This window comes from Mustelus asterias, chromosome 16 (assembly GCF_964213995.1).
Source record: "Mustelus asterias chromosome 16, sMusAst1.hap1.1, whole genome shotgun sequence".
In the NCBI taxonomy this organism is placed as follows: Eukaryota; Metazoa; Chordata; class Chondrichthyes; order Carcharhiniformes; family Triakidae; genus Mustelus; species Mustelus asterias.
Window position 1 is genome coordinate 25,236,841 of NC_135816.1, and position 23,147 is coordinate 25,259,987.

Here is a 23,147-nt window from a genome sequence, read left to right on the forward strand (position 1 = left end):
TCCCTCTCTCTGTTCCCTTCCGATCATCTGACCGGCAGCAAAATCAGATGACTGTTCTCTCCTGCGCTGGGGGGTTAATAATAAGAGGAGGAGAGCCAGAAGATAAAGGGATTCCTACCGCTTGATGAAGGAGGTAAGAAGAACTGGCATTTGTTGGTGGTGTTTTTTTTAAACATATAATAAAAACCAGTGAAAATGTAAACGCGAGAGTTCAGGGTAAGTGATTTCACTGTCATGGGCGAGCGACAGGGTTACTGGAAGTCTTGGGGAGCAGGATGTTGAATCCCTTTGAGCTCCTGTTCCGCTGCAACCTATCGAATAGGCTCCTTGCTGGGGATGTTGACGGGGTTGGTTTGATTGTTGTATTGAGAGCAAGGAGGCTCCCCAACACCACGGGACTCACTCTGGGGGATTGACTGAATTGTTGAGTTTGTGTTGCAAAGTGAGATTTTAATTCTTCGAGCAATGTGACAACATCATCAATCCGCTTAACCTTGCTGGTCAGGGCCAAGATCCCCCCCCCCCCCCCATGTGTGTGTATGTATGTCCCTTACACCTGCTGTAGATTTGAATCAGAAATTGGGGGAAATGAGATTGATAGTTGTTATAGGGAGGGTTAAGCTCTTGTCCACCAGTTATCCACTTTGCCACTTGTTTAAAAACTCGGATTCTGCAATTTGTACCCCCCTCCGCCTCAGCCAGTGGGTGTCTGATGCGTTCCACTTGCAAAGTGTCTCCACTCAAACGGGGTTGAAAGCGGGAACAGAAACTGCAACATTCGCTCCAATGTTGCAGTATCCCGGGGGTTGTGCTGTGTGATTTCAGCCCGGTGTCTGCTACTTTTTTGGGGATTGGGAGGTGGAAAGTGTAACACTGGGAGTTAAATTGCACCCACACCAACCTCAATAGTGACGAGGTTATTTGTGGGCAGGCGGGAGGTGGAAAAGCACCCTAGCTGGCTGGGTGGGTGGGCTGTAGGATCAGGGTGGTCGCTCCAGATTAATATCAACGAGCCAATTTACACTGTATCTCCTACTGTCTGTAAGGCGGGAAGCACAGAAGGTGTAGACCTGTTGAATCTCCAGCATTCAGAGTTTATCTCGGCAGGGCTGGAGCTGAAATGCTTCCATACACAAGCAAGCTGGACACATTTACACTTTGATTTGCAAAGGTACAGTTTCCAGACCCTTTTTTTTGGGCGGGGGGGAAAAAAAGCAAGAAGACCATCCCTTTAGCAGTGTGCCCACCCCCCGAGTCAGCAGCATCACTGTGGCTGCTGGAAATTGTGTCTGTCCCTCCTCAGCAAGGGCGAGTGCTTAAAGCCCCCAGTTTCCCTGATAAGTCTGAGTGCTCCATTTGCCCCACCTTCGCTTTGATTCCAAACCAAATTGCACCATAACTGTACCTGGTGTGAAAGTTGAGTTTAAAGTATTCCCCGGTGACCACTGGACCGTCCACTGCAGCAACCCATAGGCTTTCCCCCTCTCGGGTCACGTAGGCTTCTTTAGAGCAACTGTTCTTATTCATCTACATATGCCTCAGGTTGCTCATATTAAGGTCTTGTGCTTTTAGATTGAGCAGCTAACAGCATTGGGAATGGTCAGGGCAATATAAATGAACTAACAACACATAAACAATAGATTTGTGAATGAGATGAGTATCCTGGATCTTGTAGCCAGGATTGCCAGTTAGATTGCACTTTCATAGTTTGGACACCACTGGTTTACATCTTTGCAATTAATAAAGAGCAGACTTCTTTTTGCAGGCGCTGATTAGTAGAGTTCTGTTGCGTGTTTTAAAGTATGAATATTCAGTGCTTTGTTTTATATTTCCTGTTGAGAGTGTAGCTCACCACTGTTAGGTCACATTGCTTTTGGGTGAGTACTCCAAAGGAGTAATCTCTTGTCTTTCATTTTGTTTTTATTGTCTTGTTTGTGCATTCTCCTCGTGTCTGCATGGGGGATTCCTTCCTCCCACAGTCCAAAGATGTGCGGGTTAGGTCGATTGGCTGTGCTAAGTTGCCCCTTGGTGTCCCAAGATGGTTAGGTGGCCCGAACAGGCAACGGAGTGTGGCGAGTACAGGAATTTCACAGTAACTTCATTGCACTGTTAATGCAAGCCTCATTTGTGACCAATAAATAAACTTTAAGATGTGTAGGTTAGGGAGATTAAGCATGGGAAATGTGTGGGGTTACAGGGATAAGGCGGGGGAGAGGGCCGGGGTAAGATACTCTGTCAGAGAGTCAATGCAGACTCGATGGGCTGAATGGCCTCTTCTGCACAGTAGAGATTCTATCATTCCTCTCTCTCTCTCTCCTGCCCCATCCACCTCTCCACACCACCATCCGCTCAACCTCAGTCATTATACTGTGTGTGTTCTCTTAAACATCCTCTTCAAATCTATTGTGCCATTGCCAACAGCAATTCTTTGCTTAATCCCACAGAGGGAGCCGTTTGGTTCATTCAGCAATGGTGGCGTTTTGTTTATTTAAAAGCTGCGCCAAACATCTTGAAACACCTGCATATTCCTCTTCAGGTTCACAGCCTTTTCACTCCATAATTCCCATTATTTTGATGGCTACTAAGTCCCCCTGTGTCTGTTTATTTCATTTTTGCTTTCCAATGTTCTCCCAGGAAAAACCTTCCCGCTAGTTTTCATCAGATTTTCTTCCATTTTGCATGCAAGTTTCAGTTCATTTTGGGTTTTTTTTTTGTTGGCACTCTTCTCAAAGGTAGGGAAACAAATTTCAGAACTGAAACAGACGACTGGTAAATTCTGGCTAGCACTCAGTTTTAAACCAGAGTATCTGTAATCTCTTCCAGCCCCTCAGCCGTCTGAGATATCTGTGCTACTTCAATTCCGGCCTCCTGTGCATCCCCCTTGGTGGCCGTGCCTACAGTTGCTTCGGTCTCAAGCTCTGGAATTCCCTTCTTACACTCTACACCTCTCTACCTTGCCTTTGTTCTTTCAGAATCTCCTTAAAACCTACCTCTTTGACCAAGCTTTTAGTTATCTGACCTAAAATCTTCTCGGAATGCTTCATTTTAGAATGCTTCTGTAAAATGTCTTGGGACATTTCAATTAACAATACTATATTAAAATATATTGTTGTTTTGGTTATCCATTTATATTGTTTCCTGTGAGCCTAATCAAGGACTCCATGCACCCGGACATACTCTCTTCCACCTTCCTCCCCCAGGAAAAAGATACAGAAGTCTGAGGACACGTACCAACTGACTCAAGAACAGCTTTTTCCCTGCTGCCATCAGACTTTTGAATGGACCTACCTCATATTAAGTTGATCTTTCTCTACATCCTAACTATGGCTGTAACACTACATTCTGCACCCTCTCCTCTCTTTCTCTATGTACGGCATGCTTTGTCTGTATAGTGCACAAGAAACAATACTTTTACACATGGCAATAATAAATCAAATCAAGTCAAACCTGTCTCTCATCTTCCTCTACGTGACCTCTTCAGCTAGGAAGCCAATTCTAGGGTGTGTGTGAAGTTAGTGTTCCAGTCTATTTAATTAAATGTATTTTTGAATGAAAGAATTGCAATACGGGCCCCTTTTCTATGCAGAGTCCTGTACGTTCAGCTTGGTGCTCAACCATTCTTCAGCCCAATGTGTGTGGTTTATGATTATTCCCGACACTTAGCTAGAAGATGTATTGATGTAGCTACATGCTTTAAATGGCACATAGGCAGGGTAAAATCATCAATCACAAAGGTTCAGCCTAAACCTTTGGGTAAGTGCCATTCAAAATTACTCTTGCTAAGTGTGACCCAGTGAATGGTACTTACTTTCATTCTCACGATATGAGCTTTGCTGACAAGGCCAGCACTTATTGCTTGTACAGATGCACCCTTCAGTACTATTTGAAATAATTTGTTCTCTGCATTCTTCATTGTTGATCCATTGAGGAAAGAGAGCAGGGGACTCGGTACAAGTGGGCTGAGGCTGAATGGAAGCAGTCAGGTGTGCGAGATGTCATGATCGTACTCCCACTCACTTAGAAAAAACCCCAATCAGGAACGGAGGAGCAATATATTTTATGTTCACCAACAAGAATGACATCAACTAAGTAAAATAAAATTCACTTCCTGCTAACTCATTTATTTTCACTGCAAGTTTTTGAATTGTCATCGTTTAAGGCAGCCTATTATCTAATAATGGTTAAATAATTCATTTACTGAAAAATCTCAGTGTAAGGGGAGGAAACCAAAATTGGGAATTGATTTTTGACAATGTTTGTACAAATCAACAATTTACAATAGTTAATGAATTCTCCCTGTTTCCTCCCTTCGAGAAAACACTTTAATTTGATGCCCACCATTGCAGCGCATGGTCTTTAAAGGTTGTAAGTGACTCGAAGAAACAGCAGAATCATAGAATCCCTACAATGCAGAAGAAGGCCACTCAGCCCATCGAGTCTGCACCGACTCTCTGACAGAGCATCTCACCCAGAACTGGCTAATAACTCTAATCCCTTGCGGTTGTGAATAAAATGATGGGCACCCTATGAATAATGAACTGGCTTTCAACTATGTTCAGCAAGCATTCTGCCGTATCTCAACTTTTAGATGCATTCTCCTGTTATTTAACAAGAATAATGTTCTCCTTCCCTGCAATGATTTTTAGTTCACGCATGTCCATTTTTAAAATGGGGGGAAATGTTCTCAGACACTCTGTCTAGCATATAACTGCAAAATAATGTCTCTGCCGTTGATATATTTTAAAGGAAATTTGTTATATTCTGGCCAACAGGCCACTGGAGCCTTTGCTCCAGGACCTAGCCAGAACTCGGATACCTCATCGAGGCAGCATTGCACATTTAAAGAGTTAACACCAAGCCCTTTGTTTTCCTTTTCCAGTTTCCTTGAATATATGAGAAACAACCATGAAGTTAATAATATTGGAGGACCGCATGAAAGTCAGCGAATGGGCTGCAAAATACATTAGGAATCGGATCGTTATGTTCAATCCTGGTCCAGACAGGTACTTCACCCTAGGTTTGCCAACTGGTATGTAACAAGAGCAACAATGAAAGATATTTGATATGAATTGAGTCTGTAATGTTGGTCATTTAGTCTGGTTGAATCTTTCAGAGTTGAATTTAATGTCCAGGTAAATGCTCAGCAATGCCCATTAACATCAAAAGATAGGCCTTTTCACTGTGGTACTGCCAAATTAGTGTCTGATTATGGGTAGATCTGTGTTGTATTGTTGACTATGTTTAAAAAGAAACTCATCATCTAGGTCTCTTGTATTCCATCAATCTTATTTGGCTTTTTTAAAATAGAATCCTTACAGTGCAGAAGGAGGCCATTCGACCCACTGAGTCTGCACCAACAACAATCCCACCCAGGCCCTATCACCGCATCCCCACGTATTTACCCTGCTAATCCCCCTGACACCTAAGGGGCAATTTAGCACGGCCAATCCACCTAACCTGAACATCTTTGGAGTGTGGGAGGAAACCGGAGCACCCGGAGGAAACCCACACAGACACGTGGAGAATGTGCAGACTGTACACAGACAGCAACCCAAATTGATCCGGGTCCTTGGCGCTGTGAGGCAGCAATGTCACCGTGCTGCCCTTTTGAAGACTGATTTCTGAGATCAAATGTCTGTATTCTGATGTCCTGTTAACAGCCAGTCAGAACTGAATGAAACAAACAGAGATATTTCTCTCCTTCCTCGATATAAAAAAAAACAACTACAAGTGGTACTTTTGGCCAGAAGACTACAAATAGTCCAGCATGTGGCCATTTCCATGAATGCAATAGCATTGCTCCTAGATCTTTCCGCCTGACCGTTTTTTTTCTTGTCCTTCTCTTCCCTACCACCCCATCATCTGAAACCTCTTTGACACTTGTAAATATTTGCTGGGCTTCTATCACAAGTATATGAGTTTTTGAACCAATGGTTCCTACACACTAAGGTGAGCTAATCGGAACTCGGGGGCCAAACACTATTCAGGCTGCTGGTTTATTTGGACCAGTAATTCATTTCTCTGAATTTGACATGTGCAGCAACTCAGTAATGCAAGCAGCCATTTAAATGGGAGAATTAAAATCAGTAAAAGCCAAGACAGGATTTGGGAATTGGGAAGAAGGGTTAGAATGTACGTATTGCAGCGTTAGTGCAATGGAGTCACCTGGAGTAAAAGCTGATGTGAATGTGCTATTCTCTGATACTTGCTTAGAAACTTGCATTCTGACTTCAGTCTATAGTCTTCTGCTTTCAAGTGCAGTTATTAAACCAAATGGTTTTACCTTGTCTCACAAGTCATTGCAGCAGTCACACTCCCAGGATGGGATTTTCAAAGGGCCATAGGGTCGGGACCCAATGCAGGGGGAGGGTTTTGCAAATCGTAGTCCTGGAGGTTGTCGCGGGATTCCAATGCATCGGCACAGTCTTGAATTTTGAAAGGGTAGGGAGAGCTCTGTTCCCAAATGCAACTTTCAAATACTTTTTTGGTGACCTTGAACAGTCTTGTACACATCAGTACACAACTGTCGGGTTTGCCACAGGGCCCAAATACACTTGTTTGTAATTGTCTTCAAGACAAAACCATGGGGCTAACTAGCGTTGGCGCAAGTGCTTGTCCTATCTTGTTGTGCAAGGCCACTGTCTGCCTCGTTTTATCTCCATGGTTTTCCCAGCTTCCCTGGAGCTGCCTGCTCCGAATGGGAGGCAGCGGCAGCCACTACCATGGGTGCCTCCTACTTTGCCACAGGCAGCTCTCGCCTCCTGATGGCCTCTTGGCCAAGTAGCCCATTTACATTTAAAAATGGCGTTGCAAGAGCAATTCAACACGAGACGCGGAATTTATTTGGGTGTCGGGTTCCTGACTCCGCATTGAAAAGCCATACTCCATTGGTCTCCAGCTGAACATCCTAGTCCATGAACTGGTTATACCTTTTAAGTTCTAAACTGCTGTAAGTGAAGCTTGATGATAGGACGATGCATATTTTATAAAGGCCGACACTGTCCAGCCGTTCATGCCAGCAAGATCTTCCAACCCCACCGAGTTTCCTGGTGACAGGAGGTGCTTTCGACGGGAAATCCTGTTGCGAGCAGCCGGATCTTCCAGCTTTCCAAAGTTGTGAAAATAATCCTGCCTAAAATGTACAGCAGATATGAGTCTGTATCCATAGATATTGCCATTTGGGGGAGATGATGGTATAGTGCTAATGTCACAGTAACCCAGAGACCCAGGCTAATACTCTGAAGGCAAAAGTTCTAATCCCACCATTTGAAATTTAAATTCAATTGATAAACTCCGGAATTGAAAATTAGCCACAGTGATGGTGACCATGAAACTTCTATCATTGATTGTTGTAAAAACCCATCTGGTTCACTTAACGTCTTTTAGGGAAGGAAATCTGCCATCCTTACCTGATCTGGCCTACATGTGACTCCAGATCCATTGTAATGTGGGTGACTCTTGATTATCCTTCAGTAAACCACTCGAGGGTGAACTGGGGATAGGAAAACAGCTGCTGGCTTTTCAGCAGCACCCACATCCAATGAAAGAAGAAAAGAAAATATGAGAGCTTCTTTTAAAACTCATTTCTGATTAAATCACAGACCATATGTTCCATTATACTGGCTGAGGCAATAAATAAATGTGGTGATTGAATTTAGTTTGTTTTATTGCTGTGAAACTCTGCAGAATTCATATGCAGTAGTGTTTTCTTTAATATCTTTCTGCAGGAGGCACTCCACTGGGATGCTATAAAAAGCTAATTGAATATTATAATGATGGAAATCTATCTTTCAAATATGTGAAGACGTTCAATATGGATGAATATGTGGGTGAGTGTGGGACAGTAGAACTTAAATTTTATCGCAGAAGCACAGAATTGTTATGGCACAGAAGGAGGCCATTTGGCCCATCATGTCTACACTGGCTCTCCAAATGAGCATGATGACTTGGTGCCATTCCCCTGGGTTTTCACCATACCCCTTGCACATTGTTTCTATTCAAGTAATCATCTAATGCCCTCTTAAATGCCACGATTGAACCTGCCTCCACCACACTTCCAGGCAATTGTTTCCACACCCAAACCACTTGCTGTGTGGAAAAGCTTTTTCCCACATCACACTTCCTAGTATTGCAAATCACTTTAAATCTGTGCCTTCTCATTCTTGGTTCTTTTACAAGTGGGAATGACTTCTGCCTATCTACTCTGTCCAGACCCTTCACGATTTTAAATATCTCTGTCAAACCTCCTCTTAGCCTACTTCTCTCTAAGGAGAACAGTTCCAACCTCTCCAATCTATCATCATAACTGAAGTTTCTCATCCCTGGAACCATTTTTGTAAACCTCTTCTGCACTCTCTCCAGTGCATTCACACGCTTCCAATAGCGTGGCATCCAGAACTGTACACAATATTCCAGCTGAGACCTAACTGGTGTCTTGTACATGTTCAGCATAACCTCCCTGTTCTTGTACTCTATACCCCTATTAATAAAGTCCAGAATACCATATGCTTTATTAACTGCCCTCTCCACCTGTCCTGCCATTTTCAATGTCTATGCACATATATATCCAAGACCCTCTGCTCCTGCACCCTCTTAAGAATTTTATCCCTTAGTTTATGTTGTCGCTCCCATGTTCTTCCTACCAAAATGCATCACCTCACACTTCTCTGCATTGAATCTCATCTGCCATCTATCTGCCCACTCCACCAATGTGTCTATGCCCTTTTGAAGTTCCACACTGTCCTCTTCACAATTTACAATACTTCCATGTTTTGCATCATCCGCAAACTTTGAAATTGTTCTCTGCATACCAAGATCTGGATCATTAATATACATCAGGAAAAGCAAAGGTCCCAAAACTGATCGCTGGGGGACACCACTACAAACCTTTCTCCAGCCCAAAAATATCCATTGACCATTACTCTCTACTTATTATTGAGCCAATTTTGTATCCATGTTGCTACTGTCCCTTTTATTCCACAAGCTATAATTTTTCTCAAGTCTGTTGTGTGGTGCAAAATCAAATGCCTTCTGAAAGTCTATATACACCACGTCAACAGTATTACCCTAATTGACCCTTTCTGTAACCTCCTCAAAAAAACCCCAGCAAATTAGTTAAACACGATTTCCCCTTTAGAAATCCATGTGGGCTCTTCCTAATCAACCCACATCTTTCCATGTGACTACTAGTTCCATCCCGAATAATTGTTTCTAGAAGCTTCCCCACCACTGAAGTTAAACTGACTGGTAATTGCTGGGACTACCCTTACAACCTTTTTTGAACAAGGGTACAACATTTGCAATTCTCCGGTTCTGATACCTCCCCTGGGTCTAGGGAAGATGGTAGATTATGGCCAGTGCCTCTGCAGTTTCCATTCTCCCATCCTTTAATATCCTTGGATGCATCTCGCACAGTCCTGGTGCCTTGTCAACTTTTAATTACCAACACTTACTCATTATCAATTTCGAACCTTTATTGGGACAGAGTTTTATTGTTTGTTGCTATGATCTGGGTAGCATCTGTCTCCTTGGTAAGGACAGATACAAAGTATTAATTTAATATCTCAGTCATGTCCCCAGCCTCCATGTGTAAATTCCATTTTATGTCCCTAATCGACTCTACTCCTCCTCTTACCACCCTTTTACGATTTATATGCCTGTTGAAGACTTTGGGATTCCCCTTTATGTTGGCTGCCAGTCTTTTATAATCCCTCTTTGCTTCTGCACTGTGCTTTTTCACCTCCCCTCTGAACCTTCTGTATTTCTCTTGGTTCACAATTGTATTTTCTACCTGTCATAAGCACACTTTTTTTTCTTCTTTTAATTTCTGTCTCCTTTTTCATCCAGGGAGCTCTGGATTTGTTTGCCCCACCTTTCCCTATCAAGGGAATATACTTTGACCTTGTTTGGACCATTTCTGTTTCAAACGTAGCCCATTGTTCAGCTAGTTTTTCCTGGCAACCTTTCATTCTAGTCTAACCGGCCCAGGTCTGTTATTGCCCCATTAAAATCAGCTCTCTCCCAGTTAATTATGTTTGGTCTGGATTGCCTAATATTTCCATCGTCATCCTAAACCATATGATGCAATGATCACTGTCTCCTAAATGTTTCCCCAGTAGCACTTGATCGAGTTGGCCCACCTCATTTCCAAGAGACAGGTCCAACAGTGCATCCTTTCTTTTGGACTAGACATGTACTGCTGTAGAAAAGTTTCCTGAACATAATCTAGGAACTTTTGTTTCTCTTTGCCCTTTACATCCCACCAGACTACATTTGGATAATTAAAGTCCGCCATTATAACTACACAACAATGTTTGCATCTCTCTGTAATTTCCCTGCTGATTAGTTCTTCTACACCCTTCTCACTAGTATTTAAAATAACTCTGAACAAATTGATTTGGATCCCGAAACCAAAAGTTATTCATTTATTTGTATTTTTTAATGCAATATGTTGATAAAACACCAGGACCAGATGAGATGCATCCAAGGATACTGAGAGAAGTGAGGGGAATTTGCGGAGGAACCAGCTATATTTTTCCAGTCTTCCGTAAACTCAGGGGTGGTGCCAGAGGACTGGAGAATTGGAAATGCTACACTGTTGTTCAGAAAGGGCTGTAAGTGTAAGCCCAGCAACAACGGCTCAGTCAGTTTAACTTCAATGGTGGGGAAGCTTCCAGAAATAATAATCTAAGATAAGATTAATGGTTGCTTGGGAAACTGGGGTTTAATTAAAGAAAGACAGCATGGATTTGTTGAGGGCAAATCATGTTCAACTTGTTGGGGTTTCTTGAAGAGGTAGAGGAGAGCATTGATGAGGGTAATGCTTTTGATATGGTGTGCATAGACTTTCAAAAGGCACAGTGCTGCACAATTGACTTGTGACGAAGTTATAGCTTGAGGAATAAAAGAGGTAGTAGCAACTTAGCTCAGTGACAGGAGAGAGCCATGGTTAATGACTGATTTCAGACTGAAGGAAGGTTTGTAGTAAAGTTCCCCAGGGGTCAGTACGTGTGAACGTACAAATTTGGAGGAGTAGGCCACTCAGTCCTTGGAGCCTGTTCCACCATTCAATAATCTGAATCAGTGATCTAATTTTAACCACATTCCTGCCTACCTCGCTGATGACCTTTCAAACCCCCTCGATCCCCTGTGCTTATCAAGAATCTATCTACCTCAAAAAATATTCAAAGACTCTGGCTCCACTGTCTCTTGTGGAAGAGAGTTTTAAAGTCTCTTAGTCCTCAGAAGTTATTTCCTTTGGCCGGAATCTCATCACCATTCATGCTGCCGACAGGATTTTCCCATCCTGTTGCAGTGAGTGGAGTTTCTCCGACCTCGCTGCAGTGGGACCGTGGTGTGAAGATCGTGCCCTTCATCTCTGACTTAATTGTACAAACACTTATTTTTAAGCAGTGATTGTGAATTCTAGATTCTCCCACAAGAATCATAGAATCCCTACAGTCCAGAAGGAGGCCAGTCGGCCCATCGAGCCTGCACCGACAACAATCCCACCCAGGCTCACGTATCCACCCTGCTAATTCCCCTGACACTAAGGGGCAAGTTTGCATGGCCAGTGAACCTAACCTGCACATCTTTGGACTGTGGGATGAAACCGGAGAAACCACGCAGACACAAGGAGAATGTGTACACAGTCCCCTGAGGCCAGAACTGAACCGAGGTCCCTGCGCTGTGAGGTAGCAGTGGTAACCACCATGCTACCTTTCCACATCTAGCCTGTCAAGCCCCTTCTGGATCTTGTATGTTTCAATCAAGTCACCTCTCACTTTTCTAAACTCTAATAGATACAAGCTTAGCCTGTCCAACCTTTCCTCGTAAGACAACCACTCCACGCATTAATCTAGTAAACTTGAACCGCTTCCAATATACTTATATCCTTAAATAGAAAGGCCAGTACTATACACTACTCCAAATCTGGTCTCGCCAATTCCCTATATAACTGAAGCATAACCTCCCTTTTCTTGTACTTATTCCCCTCTCAATAAACAATAACATTCTATTTACCTTTGCTAACTGTTTGCTGTACCTGAGAAATAATCTTTTGCGACTCATTTGCTGGAACACCCAGATGCCTCTGTATCGCAGAGCCCTGCAATCTCACTATTTAAATAATATGCTTCTTTATTATTCTTCCTGCCAGAATGGGCAATTTCACATTTCCCCCCATTGTACTCTATTTGTCAGATCTGTGCCCACTTGCCTAACCTATCTACATTCTTTTGTAGCTTCCTTATGTCCTCTTTGCAACACAATTTCCCACCTATTTTTGTGTGGTCAGCAAATATGGCGACCATCCCGTCAATCCCTTTATCCAAATCATTTCTATAAATTGTGAGGAGTTGAGGCCCCAGCACTGATACCTGTGGCGCATCACTGGTTGGTGTTGGGACCCTTGCTTTTTCTGATATAGATATTTTAAGACTTTGGTGTGCAGGGCATAACCGCAAAATTTGCAGATGATAGGAAACTCGGAAGCATTGTGAACCGTGAGGAGCATTAGGTAAAACTTCAAAAGAATGTAGATGTGTTGGTGGATAAGTGGCAGATGAAATTCAGTGCAGAGAATCATACAGTGCAGAAGAGGTCCTTTGGCCCATCAAGTCCCCACCGACACATTAGAAACACCTGAACCTAATCCTGTTTGCCAGCACTTAGCCCATAGCCCTGATTGTTATGATGTGCCAAGTGCTCATCCAGATACCTTTTTAAAGGATGTGAGGCAACCCGCTTCTAACATCCTCCCACGCAGCACATCCCAGACAGTCACCACCCTCTGGGTATAAAGGTTTTTCCTCACATCCCTCCTAAACCTCCTACCTTGATAAATTCTTGAAGAAATTGATAAATTCTTGAAGAAATTGATAAATTCTTGATTTCTCGAGGAATTAAGGGCTATGGGGAGAGAGCGGGTAAATGGAGTTGAAATCAACCATGATTGAATGGTGGAGTGGACTCGATGGGCCGAATGGCCTTACTTCCGCTCCTATGTCTTATGGTCTTATGTCCCTTTGTGACTGACCCTTTAACTAAGGGGAATAGTTGCTCCTGATCCACTCTGTTCATGTCCCTCATAATCTTGTACACCTTGATCAGGCCGCCTCTCAGTCTTCTCTGCTCCAACAAAAACAACCCAAGCCTACGCAACCATTTTTCATAACTTAAATGTTCCATCGCAGGCAGCATCCTGGTGAATCTCCTCTGCACCTCCACCAGTGCAATCACATCCTTCTGATAATGTGGTGATCAAAACTGCACACAGTACTCTAGCTGTGGCCTCACCAAAGTTCTATACAACTCCAATATGACTTCCCTGCTTTTGTAATCTATGCCTCGATTGAGAAAGGCAAGTGTCCCATACGCCTTTTTCACCACCCTACTAACATGCCCCTCTGCTTTCAGAGATCTGTGGGCAAATATGCCAAGGTCCCTTTGTTCCACAGAACTTCCTGGTGTCCTACCATTAATTGAGTACTTTCTTGTCAAATTTTTCCTTCCACAGTGTATCACCTCACACTTTTCAGAATTAAATTCCATCTGCCACCTATCTGCCCATTTGACCATTCCGACTGTATCTTCTTGTAGCCCAAGACACTCTGCCTCACTGTTAACCATCCGTCCAATCTTTGTGTCATCCGCAAACTTACTAATCCTACCCCCCATATAGTCATCAATGTCATTTATATAAATGATGAATAATAGGGGGCCCCAACACAGATCCCTGTGGTACGCCACTGGACACTGGTTCAGTGTGAAGTGATTCATTTTGGTAGGAAGAATGTGGAGGATAAATATAAAATAAAGGGTACAATTCTAAAGGGGATGCAGGAGCAGAGGGATCTGGGTGTATAAGTGCACAGGTTGTTGAAGGTGGCAGGACAGGATAAGAGAACAATTAATGAAGCATACAGTATCCCAGGTTTTATTAATAGTGACAGAGTACAAGAGCAAGGAGGTTATGTTAAACTATAAAATACTGGTTCAGCATTAACTGCAGTTTTGTTTAATTCCTCAGGAAAGATGTGTAGACACTACAGCGAGTGCAGAAAAGATTCATGGGAATGGTTCCAGGGATGCGGAACTTCGGTCAGGTAGATAGATTGGAGAAGTTGAGACCATCTTTCTTTGAGAAAAGATGTGGGTGGGATTTTCCAGTCATTTCCGCTGGTGGGATTGTCCGATCCCGTGTGATGATGAGACCCTAAAGCGGGTTCCCTGGCATTGGAGAGTGTGAACAATGGGAAACCTTGTTGACAGTGGCGGGACCGGAAGATCCTGCCATCGGCCAATGGCAGGTCACCGCTGCCGCTGAAAAAAGGGCCGACGAGTTGGGGGAGAGGAGGGGAGAGGGGTGGGTTTGGCAAAACCCCATCCATGATAGAGATTTAAAATCAAGAGGGGTCTGTATAAAATTGATTGGGAAAAAACCAGTTCCCACTGGTGTACGAATGTGAGGTGTTTCAGGCCATTGGCAAAAGAAACACTGGAGACATGAGGAAAAACGTTTTCAGGCAGAGAGTGGTTAATATCTGGAATGCACTGCCCGAGATAGTGGTGAAGGAGGGTTCAATCAAAAACCAGAATGTGCAGGGTTAGATGGAGAGGGTGTGTGGGGGGGAAGTGTCACTGGGTGAACTGCTCATGCAGAGAGCAGGCACAGACATGATGGGCTGACAAGCCTCCTTCTGTGCTGTAACAATTCAGTGATTGTACATTGCCTGGATACAGTAGCATAGGTTTTGACACACATATCTTGGTGCACTGCAACATAATTAAAAAGGGATTTTAATATCAGCGATGAATTATCTCTGTATATGTTTCAAATATTACGTAACATTGGGCTGGGATTCTCCGAGCTCCCGCGCGGCTGGGATTCTCCGAGCTCCCGCGCGGCTGGGATTCTCCGAGCTCCCGCGCGGCTGGGATTCTCCGAGCTCCCGCGCGGCTGGGATTCTCCGAGCTCCCGCGCGGCTGGGATTCTCCGAGCTCCCGCGCGGCTGGGATTCTCCGAGCTCCCGCGCGGCTGGGATTCTCCGAGCTCCCGCGCGGCGAATGGAGATTTAGCTGAGCGCCAAATTCTCCGTTTGCACTGGCAGTGGCGGTGGGCAGTGAACGGCTGAAAACTTCCGGCTATTATCTTTCAAATCATTCACTTTAGACACATCCCATCTACTTTATTTCTAAAGGTAATTTACTAAAACCCATTGGAGACTGACATGAGGTGACTGGGTCTGTGTGGCACAGTGGTTAGCACTGCTGCCTCACGGCACCAGGGACCCGGGTTCGATTCCTGGCTTTGGTCACAGTGTGTGTGGAGTTTGCACATTCTCCCTGTGTCTGCGTGGGTTTCGTCCGGGTTTCCTCTCTCAGTCCGAAAGACGTGCTGGTTAGGTGCATTGGCCATGCTAAATTCTCCCTCGGTGTACCCGAAAAGGTGCCGGAGTGTGGCGACTAGGGGATTTTCACAGTAACTTCATTGCAGTGTTAATGTAAGCCTACTTGTGACACTAATAAATAAACTTTAAATATGAAGCATTTCCTGTGTGATGCCTGTTGCTGCTAAAAACAAGTCTTCTCAGCAGTTTTGCATTTGGTTTTCAGTCAGCTGCATGAGATCTTGTGTAATAAATACTGTATTAATAATGTATACTGTAAACCTGATATATATCTGCTGGAAAAATGTCAATGATAAAATGTAGCAGTCTGTCACTACTTTGTAGGTTTGTTCATACTGAATTTACAGAATGGGTTCCATGAATGTGGCCAACTAATGTTCAGGATTTTCCTGTCGAAGATTAGCTTCACCTTGATTGTGTAAGATCTGGCAGGAAACGTTGCATGCACAGACCTAATAAAAGTGATCACAATGATAGTATGGCAGACTTGTCAGTATGTAGTGCCACACAATACTGGGATATAGCTTGGGCCTATCTGTGCTACATGCTTTGCGTTAGGGTGACGTTGAGCAGAGGTCAGGCACGACTGAAAAGGGAGGGAGATTAAATGTGTGTCCCCCGAACCAACCTCATTGCATTTAAACAGCTCATTAAGGCTGACTTATGAACGGCATTGGTGGAACTAAGAAAGCTGAGCATCTCCATCGCTGGACAGATGCATTCTCTTGTGGCAGAATTTGATTGGTCTTTACATTGAAATCAGCTTTGAGATGTTGCAAAATTCCAGAGCTCTCCATACTAAAGTTATGGTGCAGAAAGTGGCCACTCAGCCCATCATGTCTGCGCAGATCAAAAAAAGGAAACTAGCCACTCATTTTAATCCCAATTTCCAGCAGCTCATATGTAGCCTTGCAGGTTACAGCACCATCAATGCAGATCCAAGGACCTTTTATATGTGCCTCAACCACCAACTTAGGCAGTGAATTCCAGATGCCCTCTGGGTGAAAAACATTTTTCCTCATGTCCCCTCTAATCCTTCTGCCAATCACCTGAAATCTATGCCCCCTAATAATTGACCCATCAGCTAGGAGAAAACAAACCTTCCCTGTCTTAATGTTTAATTGTGTCCTTTTGTAATGTGGGAGTAGTAATGGAGGGATCGTACTCATCAACGTGAGAATCTGGGGCCAATGTATTTGATCACTGGTTATACTTTAATGACTATGCAATATGTTGCACTTCCCTGGCAGGCCTTCCAAGGGACCATCCTGAGAGCTATCACTCCTTCATGTGGAACAATCTATTTAAGCACATTGACATCTTGGCTGAAAATACACACATTCTCGATGGAAATGCTCCTGACCTGGAGGCAGAGTGCGATGCTTTTGAGGAGAAGATTAAAGCAGCAGGAGGAATCGAGCTATTCGTTGGTGGTACTGTGCAGTAACCTATATAGAATTAATTCCATCTTCCTGAAGCTGGTGCTACTTACACAATAGTTGTAATCTGTTTAGTTTGGAGGTGTAGTTTGTTCTTGTGATTATCAAAGGGCGCATGTTTATATTGGGGAAATTATTACTTTTTTACTCTAAACTCCTGGGGTAACTATCAGGCACAGTATTAGTTGGGCGCAGTGTAAATTCTTCCCTTACTATGAGCACAATGCAGAGTCTTTCAAGTAGAGCAGTGTGATATTACCATTTCTCTACACAAGTCATGTTTGTGCCCCCACTTTGAAGGAAACGGAGTTTAACTCATGGTAATGGGATTAGTTTTGAGCTGGGTTTAAAATTTCCCCAAAACAGGATTAACCCTGGGTGAAGCTGCCAATGAGTTCTGTTGAAATGTTTTTGTTATGTTTTGTTCACACTTCTATTTTCTCTTTGGCTTTGAATAGGCATTGGTCCAGATGGTCACATTGCTTTCAATGAACCAGGCTCCAGTCTGGTGTCTCGCACCAGAGTAAAGACATTGGCATTGGATACAATATTGGCCAATGCCAGGTTCTTTGATGGAGATTTGTCTAAAGTCCCAACCATGGCTTTGACTGTTGGAGTGGGGACTGTAATGGATGCGAGAGAGGTAAAGAAATGGCAGCTAAATTGCATGGTTTATATTTCTTTAGTTTTGAAAACATCCCAATGTGTTAAATGTACCAAGTTTGCCTCTTGGATGTAATTATGTTTTTGTACTGCTTGCAAGTTACCTGTTTATTACCCTCACTCCTTGCATCCTTTTATCAGTCGGTGTTGCAGCTTTGAAGACCTGGTAGAAAAGTAGAACTGGATTTTTTTTTTTCAAATCATAGAATGTTACTGACTGGAAGGAGGCTATTTTGCGTACTTGTACTCCTTGAAAGAACCATAGAATCCCTCCAGCGCAGAAGGAGACCATGCGGCCCATCGAGTCTGCACTGACTCTCCAAAAGAGCATCTTACCCAGCCCCTCCCCACTGCCTTACCCCTGTAACCCCATGGTTAATCTACCTAACCTATGCAACTTTGAATGCGATATCCAGTTAGTCCCAGTCTCTTGCTCATGCCCCATAATCCTGCAAATGTATTAATTTTCACATATCTAGTTCCCTTTTGAAAGTTTTATTGACTCTGCTTTGGATGCTAAGCAACTTATTGCATTTATTCTCATCTTCCCTCTGATTCTTTGGTTGTCCACATGGACTTTACATGAAAAACATTGTCTTTGGAGTTATTATTTGAAATGTTTTTAACTCTAGACATTGGTCCAGACAGTCATACTCTGGCAAGCGTGCAACTGCTCGAGAAAGGGGCCTTATTAAACTGCATTGTATTTGCATTCCAATACAACATTGCTGTCCTGAAATATTTAGAGTCATAGAGGTTTACAGCATGGAAACAGGCCCTTCAGCCCAACTTGTCCATGCCGCCCTTTTTTTTTAAACCACTAAGCTAATCCCAATTGCCCACATTTGGCCCATATCCCTCTATACCCATCTTACTCATGTAACTGTCTAAATGCTTTTTAAAAGACAAAATTGTACCCGCCTCTACTGCTAACTTTGACAGCTTGTTCCAGACACACACCGCCCTCTGTGTGAAAAAATTGCCCCTCTGGACCCTATTGTGTATCTCCCCTCTCACCTTAAACCTGTGCCCTCCAGTTTTAGACTGCCCTACCTTTGGGAAAAGATCTCGACTCTCTAACTGATCTATGCCCCTCTGACTGTCCTCCAAACTTAGCCCTCCTTTTGCTTCTTCCTGTCCTTTCCTTGCAAAAAGATCAATGCAATAATTTTTAAGACACACTGCTAGCTTTCGAGGAGGTCCTGTGGTGTAATGGGAAGCGCCTCTGCCTCTGAGCTGGAAACTCTGGATTCGATCCCCACCCGATGGCTTCGTGGCCAAGGAAGGTGGTCAGAGAGGTTGAGTATCAACCTGCAAATCCTTCCAACACACCGATGGGAGGCGCTAAGTGCGGGAGAGACTCCTGGTCAGCCATGCTTGATGTGGAGTGGCGCTCCTCAAGCAATTGGCCTCTGACGGCTGACTAGCAACACGGTCCAGGAAAAACTATAGGAATGGGAAGAGATGAAAGTCTGCCTTGGGCACCACTCGGTGCAGGAAGAGAAACAACAGCTGCTAGCATTCTGTGATCGTCACTGTTCCGTAATGGAAGGTTCTCAATGAGTTTCCTTTTATTCCTGTAGGTAATGATTCTTATCACGGGAGTTCATAAAGCGTTGGCTCTGTGTAAAGCAATAGAAGATGGTGTCAACCACATGTGGACTGTATCTGCTTTTCAGCAGCATCCAAAAACACTGTTTGTGTGCGATGAAGATGCCACCATGGAACTCCGTGTAAAAACAGTCCAGTATTTTAAAGGTAATTTAAAAGTTAAAGTTTATTTATTAGTCACAAGTAAGGCAGTGTTACATTTAACACTGCAATTACGTTACTGTGAAATTCTCCTGGTTGCTACAGTCTGGCGCCTGTTCGGGTCAATGCACCTAACCAGCACATCTTTCGGACTGTGAGAGGAAACTAGAGCATCTGGAGGAAACCCACGCAGACACGGGGAGACCGTGCAAACTCCACACAGACAGTGACCCAAGCCGGGAACTGAACCCGGGTCCCTGGCACTGTGAAGCAGCAGTGCTAACCACTATGCTACCGTGCCGCCCAGAGAATTGATTATTACTAGAGTTTGCAGTCTTTGGGGAAATTCAGTGAAGATATTCGATCGTAATAACTTTCTGGAGTTTTTCTAAACTTGCTCATTCTCCAAGTCCATTAGGATGGGTCAGTGAGAGCAGGGGAGGGGAAGTATTAAGATGTGATCACCAGAGAGATACCAGGGGGGGCATTTTGGCCCACCGTGTGTAATAAAAACCTTCAATTTTTCTTATCATGCCATCTAATGGGGAGGCACGGTGGTTAGCACTGCTGCTTCACAGCGCCAGGGACCTGAGTTCAATTCCAACCTCGAGTGACTGTATGGAGTTTGCACATTCTCCCCATGTCTGCATGGGTTTCCTCCGGGTGCTCCGCTTTCCTTCCACACTGTGTGGGTTGGGTGGATTGGCCATGCTCAATTGCCTCTTGGTGTCCCAAGAGGTGCAGGTTAGGGGGTTAGTAGGGTAAATACCTGGGGTTATGGGGATAGGGTCTGGGTGGAATCATTGTCGGTGCAGGCTTGATGGGCCGAATGGCCTCCTTCTGCACTGTAGGGATTCTATGATTCTAACTGTCCCTTGAAATAATCTGAAGGTCCTTTTGCTTGGAAGATCATTTCAGTTTTGATTGCTACACATGAATTGAATGTCTGTCAGCTATCTTTTTCCGCAGTTTAATTGGCTACTTGTTTAGTGTCTTGGCTCACCTCGAGTTTGTGCTCTGATTTAACCTTTATCTATTTGATTTAATGCTGTGCATACTTCTATAAAATTCCCTTTCTTTTAGACACCTCCTTTCAAAGCTAACGAACTGCAGTTTCTCCAGTCTTTCCTCATAATCAACCCTTTGATCCCAGGATCCACCCTTGCGGCTCTCTGCTGCATCACACCCACTGCTTGAACATCCCGCCTTGTGTTGTGTTGACCGGATCTAAACACCATCTTCAAGGTCTGACCCAGGTGTTCCGTGGATTTAGTGTGATATCTTCCAAGTGCTGCTTGACTGTCTGTGCAACATGATCAAGCACTTTGTCTGCTTTCCGTATTGCAATTCTACCAGGCTGCAGAACTGGTCACGTGCTCTAAGACAGACTGGAAAGTCTACCACTGAGGGTTGGATTCCTTTGTTTATAATCGATGATCTTGAAAAAAATGGAAGTGAAAGTTTTTGTTGCCTGAAAATGTTTGTTCAACCTAGACACGTGACTGTAGTTGTAAAATTCCAGGTTAATTGCTTGTGAATTGCTTCTGCCGGGAGAGTTCTATGACATTAAAGGTCCTGGTTAAAATTACATGTGACATTTGGAATAACAGGTTTGCAATTAAACCATAATAAATGGGTTATTTTCTCGGAGTTGTTTAATCCTCATGATTGGCTTTTTTAAAATTGCACTGTCTGTACAGTTGTAATTGTTCGTATCTTTGTTAACTCTAGACTTGACTATTCCAATGTTCTTCTAGCCGGCCTCCCACTTTGACCCACCATTCACTTGCTCATCCAAACCTCTGCTTCCTGTGCTTTGACCAGAACTAAAGTCCATTTAGTCCATCGCCCCTGAACTCCTTGTTCGGCAGCACCTCCGTCCTATACCAACCGAATCGAGAACAGCTTCTTCCCTGCTGCCATCAGACTTTTGAATGGACCTACCTCGCACTAAGTTGATCTTTCTCTACATCCTAGCTTTGACTGTAATACTACATTCTGCACTCTCTCATTCCCTTCGGTATGAACGGTATGCTTTGTATGTATAGCACGCAAGAAACAATACTTTTTAATGTGCACTAATACATGTGACAATAATATATCAAATCAATCTTGAAATTCTCATCCTTGATTTCAAATCTTTCACAGCCTTGCCCCTCCCTATCTCTGTAATCCCAGCCAGCCCACCCACCCTCAGACCTCTGTGCTCCTGCAATTCTAGCCTCTTTGGCATCTTTGTATTTCAACGCTTCACCAATGCCGACTGTCCCATAAGCTGCCAAGGCCCAAAACTGGAATTCTCTCCCCAAACCGCTATACCCCTTAAGATGATCATTAAAACCTATATCTTTAACCAAGCTGATCACATATCTCCTCACGAGGCTTGGTGACAAAATGTTTGCTAATGCTTCTGGGAACTGCTTTGAGAAGGTGGTGGCATGGTGGTATTGTCACTGGGCTCGTAATCCAGAGTCCCAGAGCAAGATCTGGGGTCCAGGGTTCAAATCCTGCTACGGAAGATGGTGAAATTTGTATTTAATTTAAAAAAGTCTGAAATTAAAAGTTTAATGATGATCATGAAACCATGTCGATTGTCGTTTAAAAACCTATCTGGTTCACTAATGTCCTTCAGGGAAGGAAATCTGCCGTCCTTACCTGGTCTGGCCTACATGCGACTCCAGGTCCACAGTAATGTGGTTGACTCTCAGATGCCTTCTAAAATGGAGGGCAGTTAGGGATGGGCAATAAATGCTGGCCCAACTAGAGATGCCCACATTCCGTAAAATGACTAAAACAAAACTACATTAAAGGCTCTATACAAATGCAAATTGTTGTCTGAGTGTGTAATAACTTTAATCAGGCAATTGAGGTTGGCCTGTTAGAATATGAGCTCCACCATTAAGGGCCAAATTGATGGGCCAATCGGGGAGCCTCTTGTTTTGTACTTAACCAGGCATGTCAGTTCCTCTGGGACTCCTCGTGTAGACTGCTAACTAAAAGCACTCTGTATGCTATTGCCAGACTTGTAAATAAAGGGATTTTGGTGAAGGGACTTATGTCTTCGAGGACTTATTACAGAATATTTTTAATGTTGCTCCTATATCCCTTTTGTTTCTATTTCTTCCCCAGGTTTATTGCATGTTCACAATAAGCTTGTAGATCCATTGTACAGTATGAAAGAAACTGATGTAATGAAGATTCTGCATGCTCGCTGCGTGGATTGAGGACCGTAAGCTGCAGTACTTTCCATGTAAATCGCTTCTTCTGAATGAGTATCTGAAGGAACCTTAGGCCAGATGCTTATGAAACCTTTACAGTACTTCCTCACACTTTTGTGTTCTCAAATGAAAATGTCTTGTTGTTTTTATGGAATAGGTAGAAAGGGGGGTGGGGGGAGGGATCTTAAGTCAGCTGATTGACTGAGACTAAACTTTGCTGATCTAAGCATAGGAATTTCAAGAAAAGAGGGCTGGCGATGAGAAGAATATTCTTGACCTGTATGAAAATTTATACATTTGAAATGCTTCATTTTTATTTGTGGACACTTGCAGTTCAGACCTGGCTGCGCCCTATCAGTATATTTTCAAACGCTTTTCTGAAATAAAAACAATTAAAAAATTTTGAAAATCTATTCTTTTTACAAGTTAATTTGAGAAACCACTTAAAGACGTGGCAATGTTTTCTTTTAAAGTAAAACTTTGCGCGGAAATCGTTGTCGTACTGAGCACAGCACTAAAGTGGCCTGATTAGCGTTATTGTCTCTCGTTCAATATATTGATTCTATTTATAAATTTACTCTGTGCCTTTAATCAAGATTTTACCTTTGCATTCAAAGTCACTGTACAAGCTTGTGTTTCCCCAATCATCTTAATAACTTCTGATG

General features: G+C 43.5%; 1 protein-coding gene across 1 annotated transcript; it reads left to right on the forward strand.

The window, feature by feature from the left end:
* The first annotated feature begins 50 nt into the window (after window positions 1-50).
* On the forward strand, window positions 51-22,862 carry LOC144505463 (glucosamine-6-phosphate deaminase 1-like). The gene is made up of 7 exons (XM_078231569.1): window positions 51-133; window positions 4,880-5,029; window positions 7,728-7,829; window positions 16,661-16,843; window positions 17,308-17,492; window positions 19,096-19,270; window positions 22,394-22,862. Exons 2-7 carry the CDS (start codon window positions 4,906-4,908, stop codon window positions 22,486-22,488), a joined length of 864 nt encoding a protein of 287 aa, XP_078087695.1. The 5' UTR covers window positions 51-133; window positions 4,880-4,905; the 3' UTR covers window positions 22,489-22,862.
* Window positions 22,863-23,147: the final 285 nt, after the last annotated feature.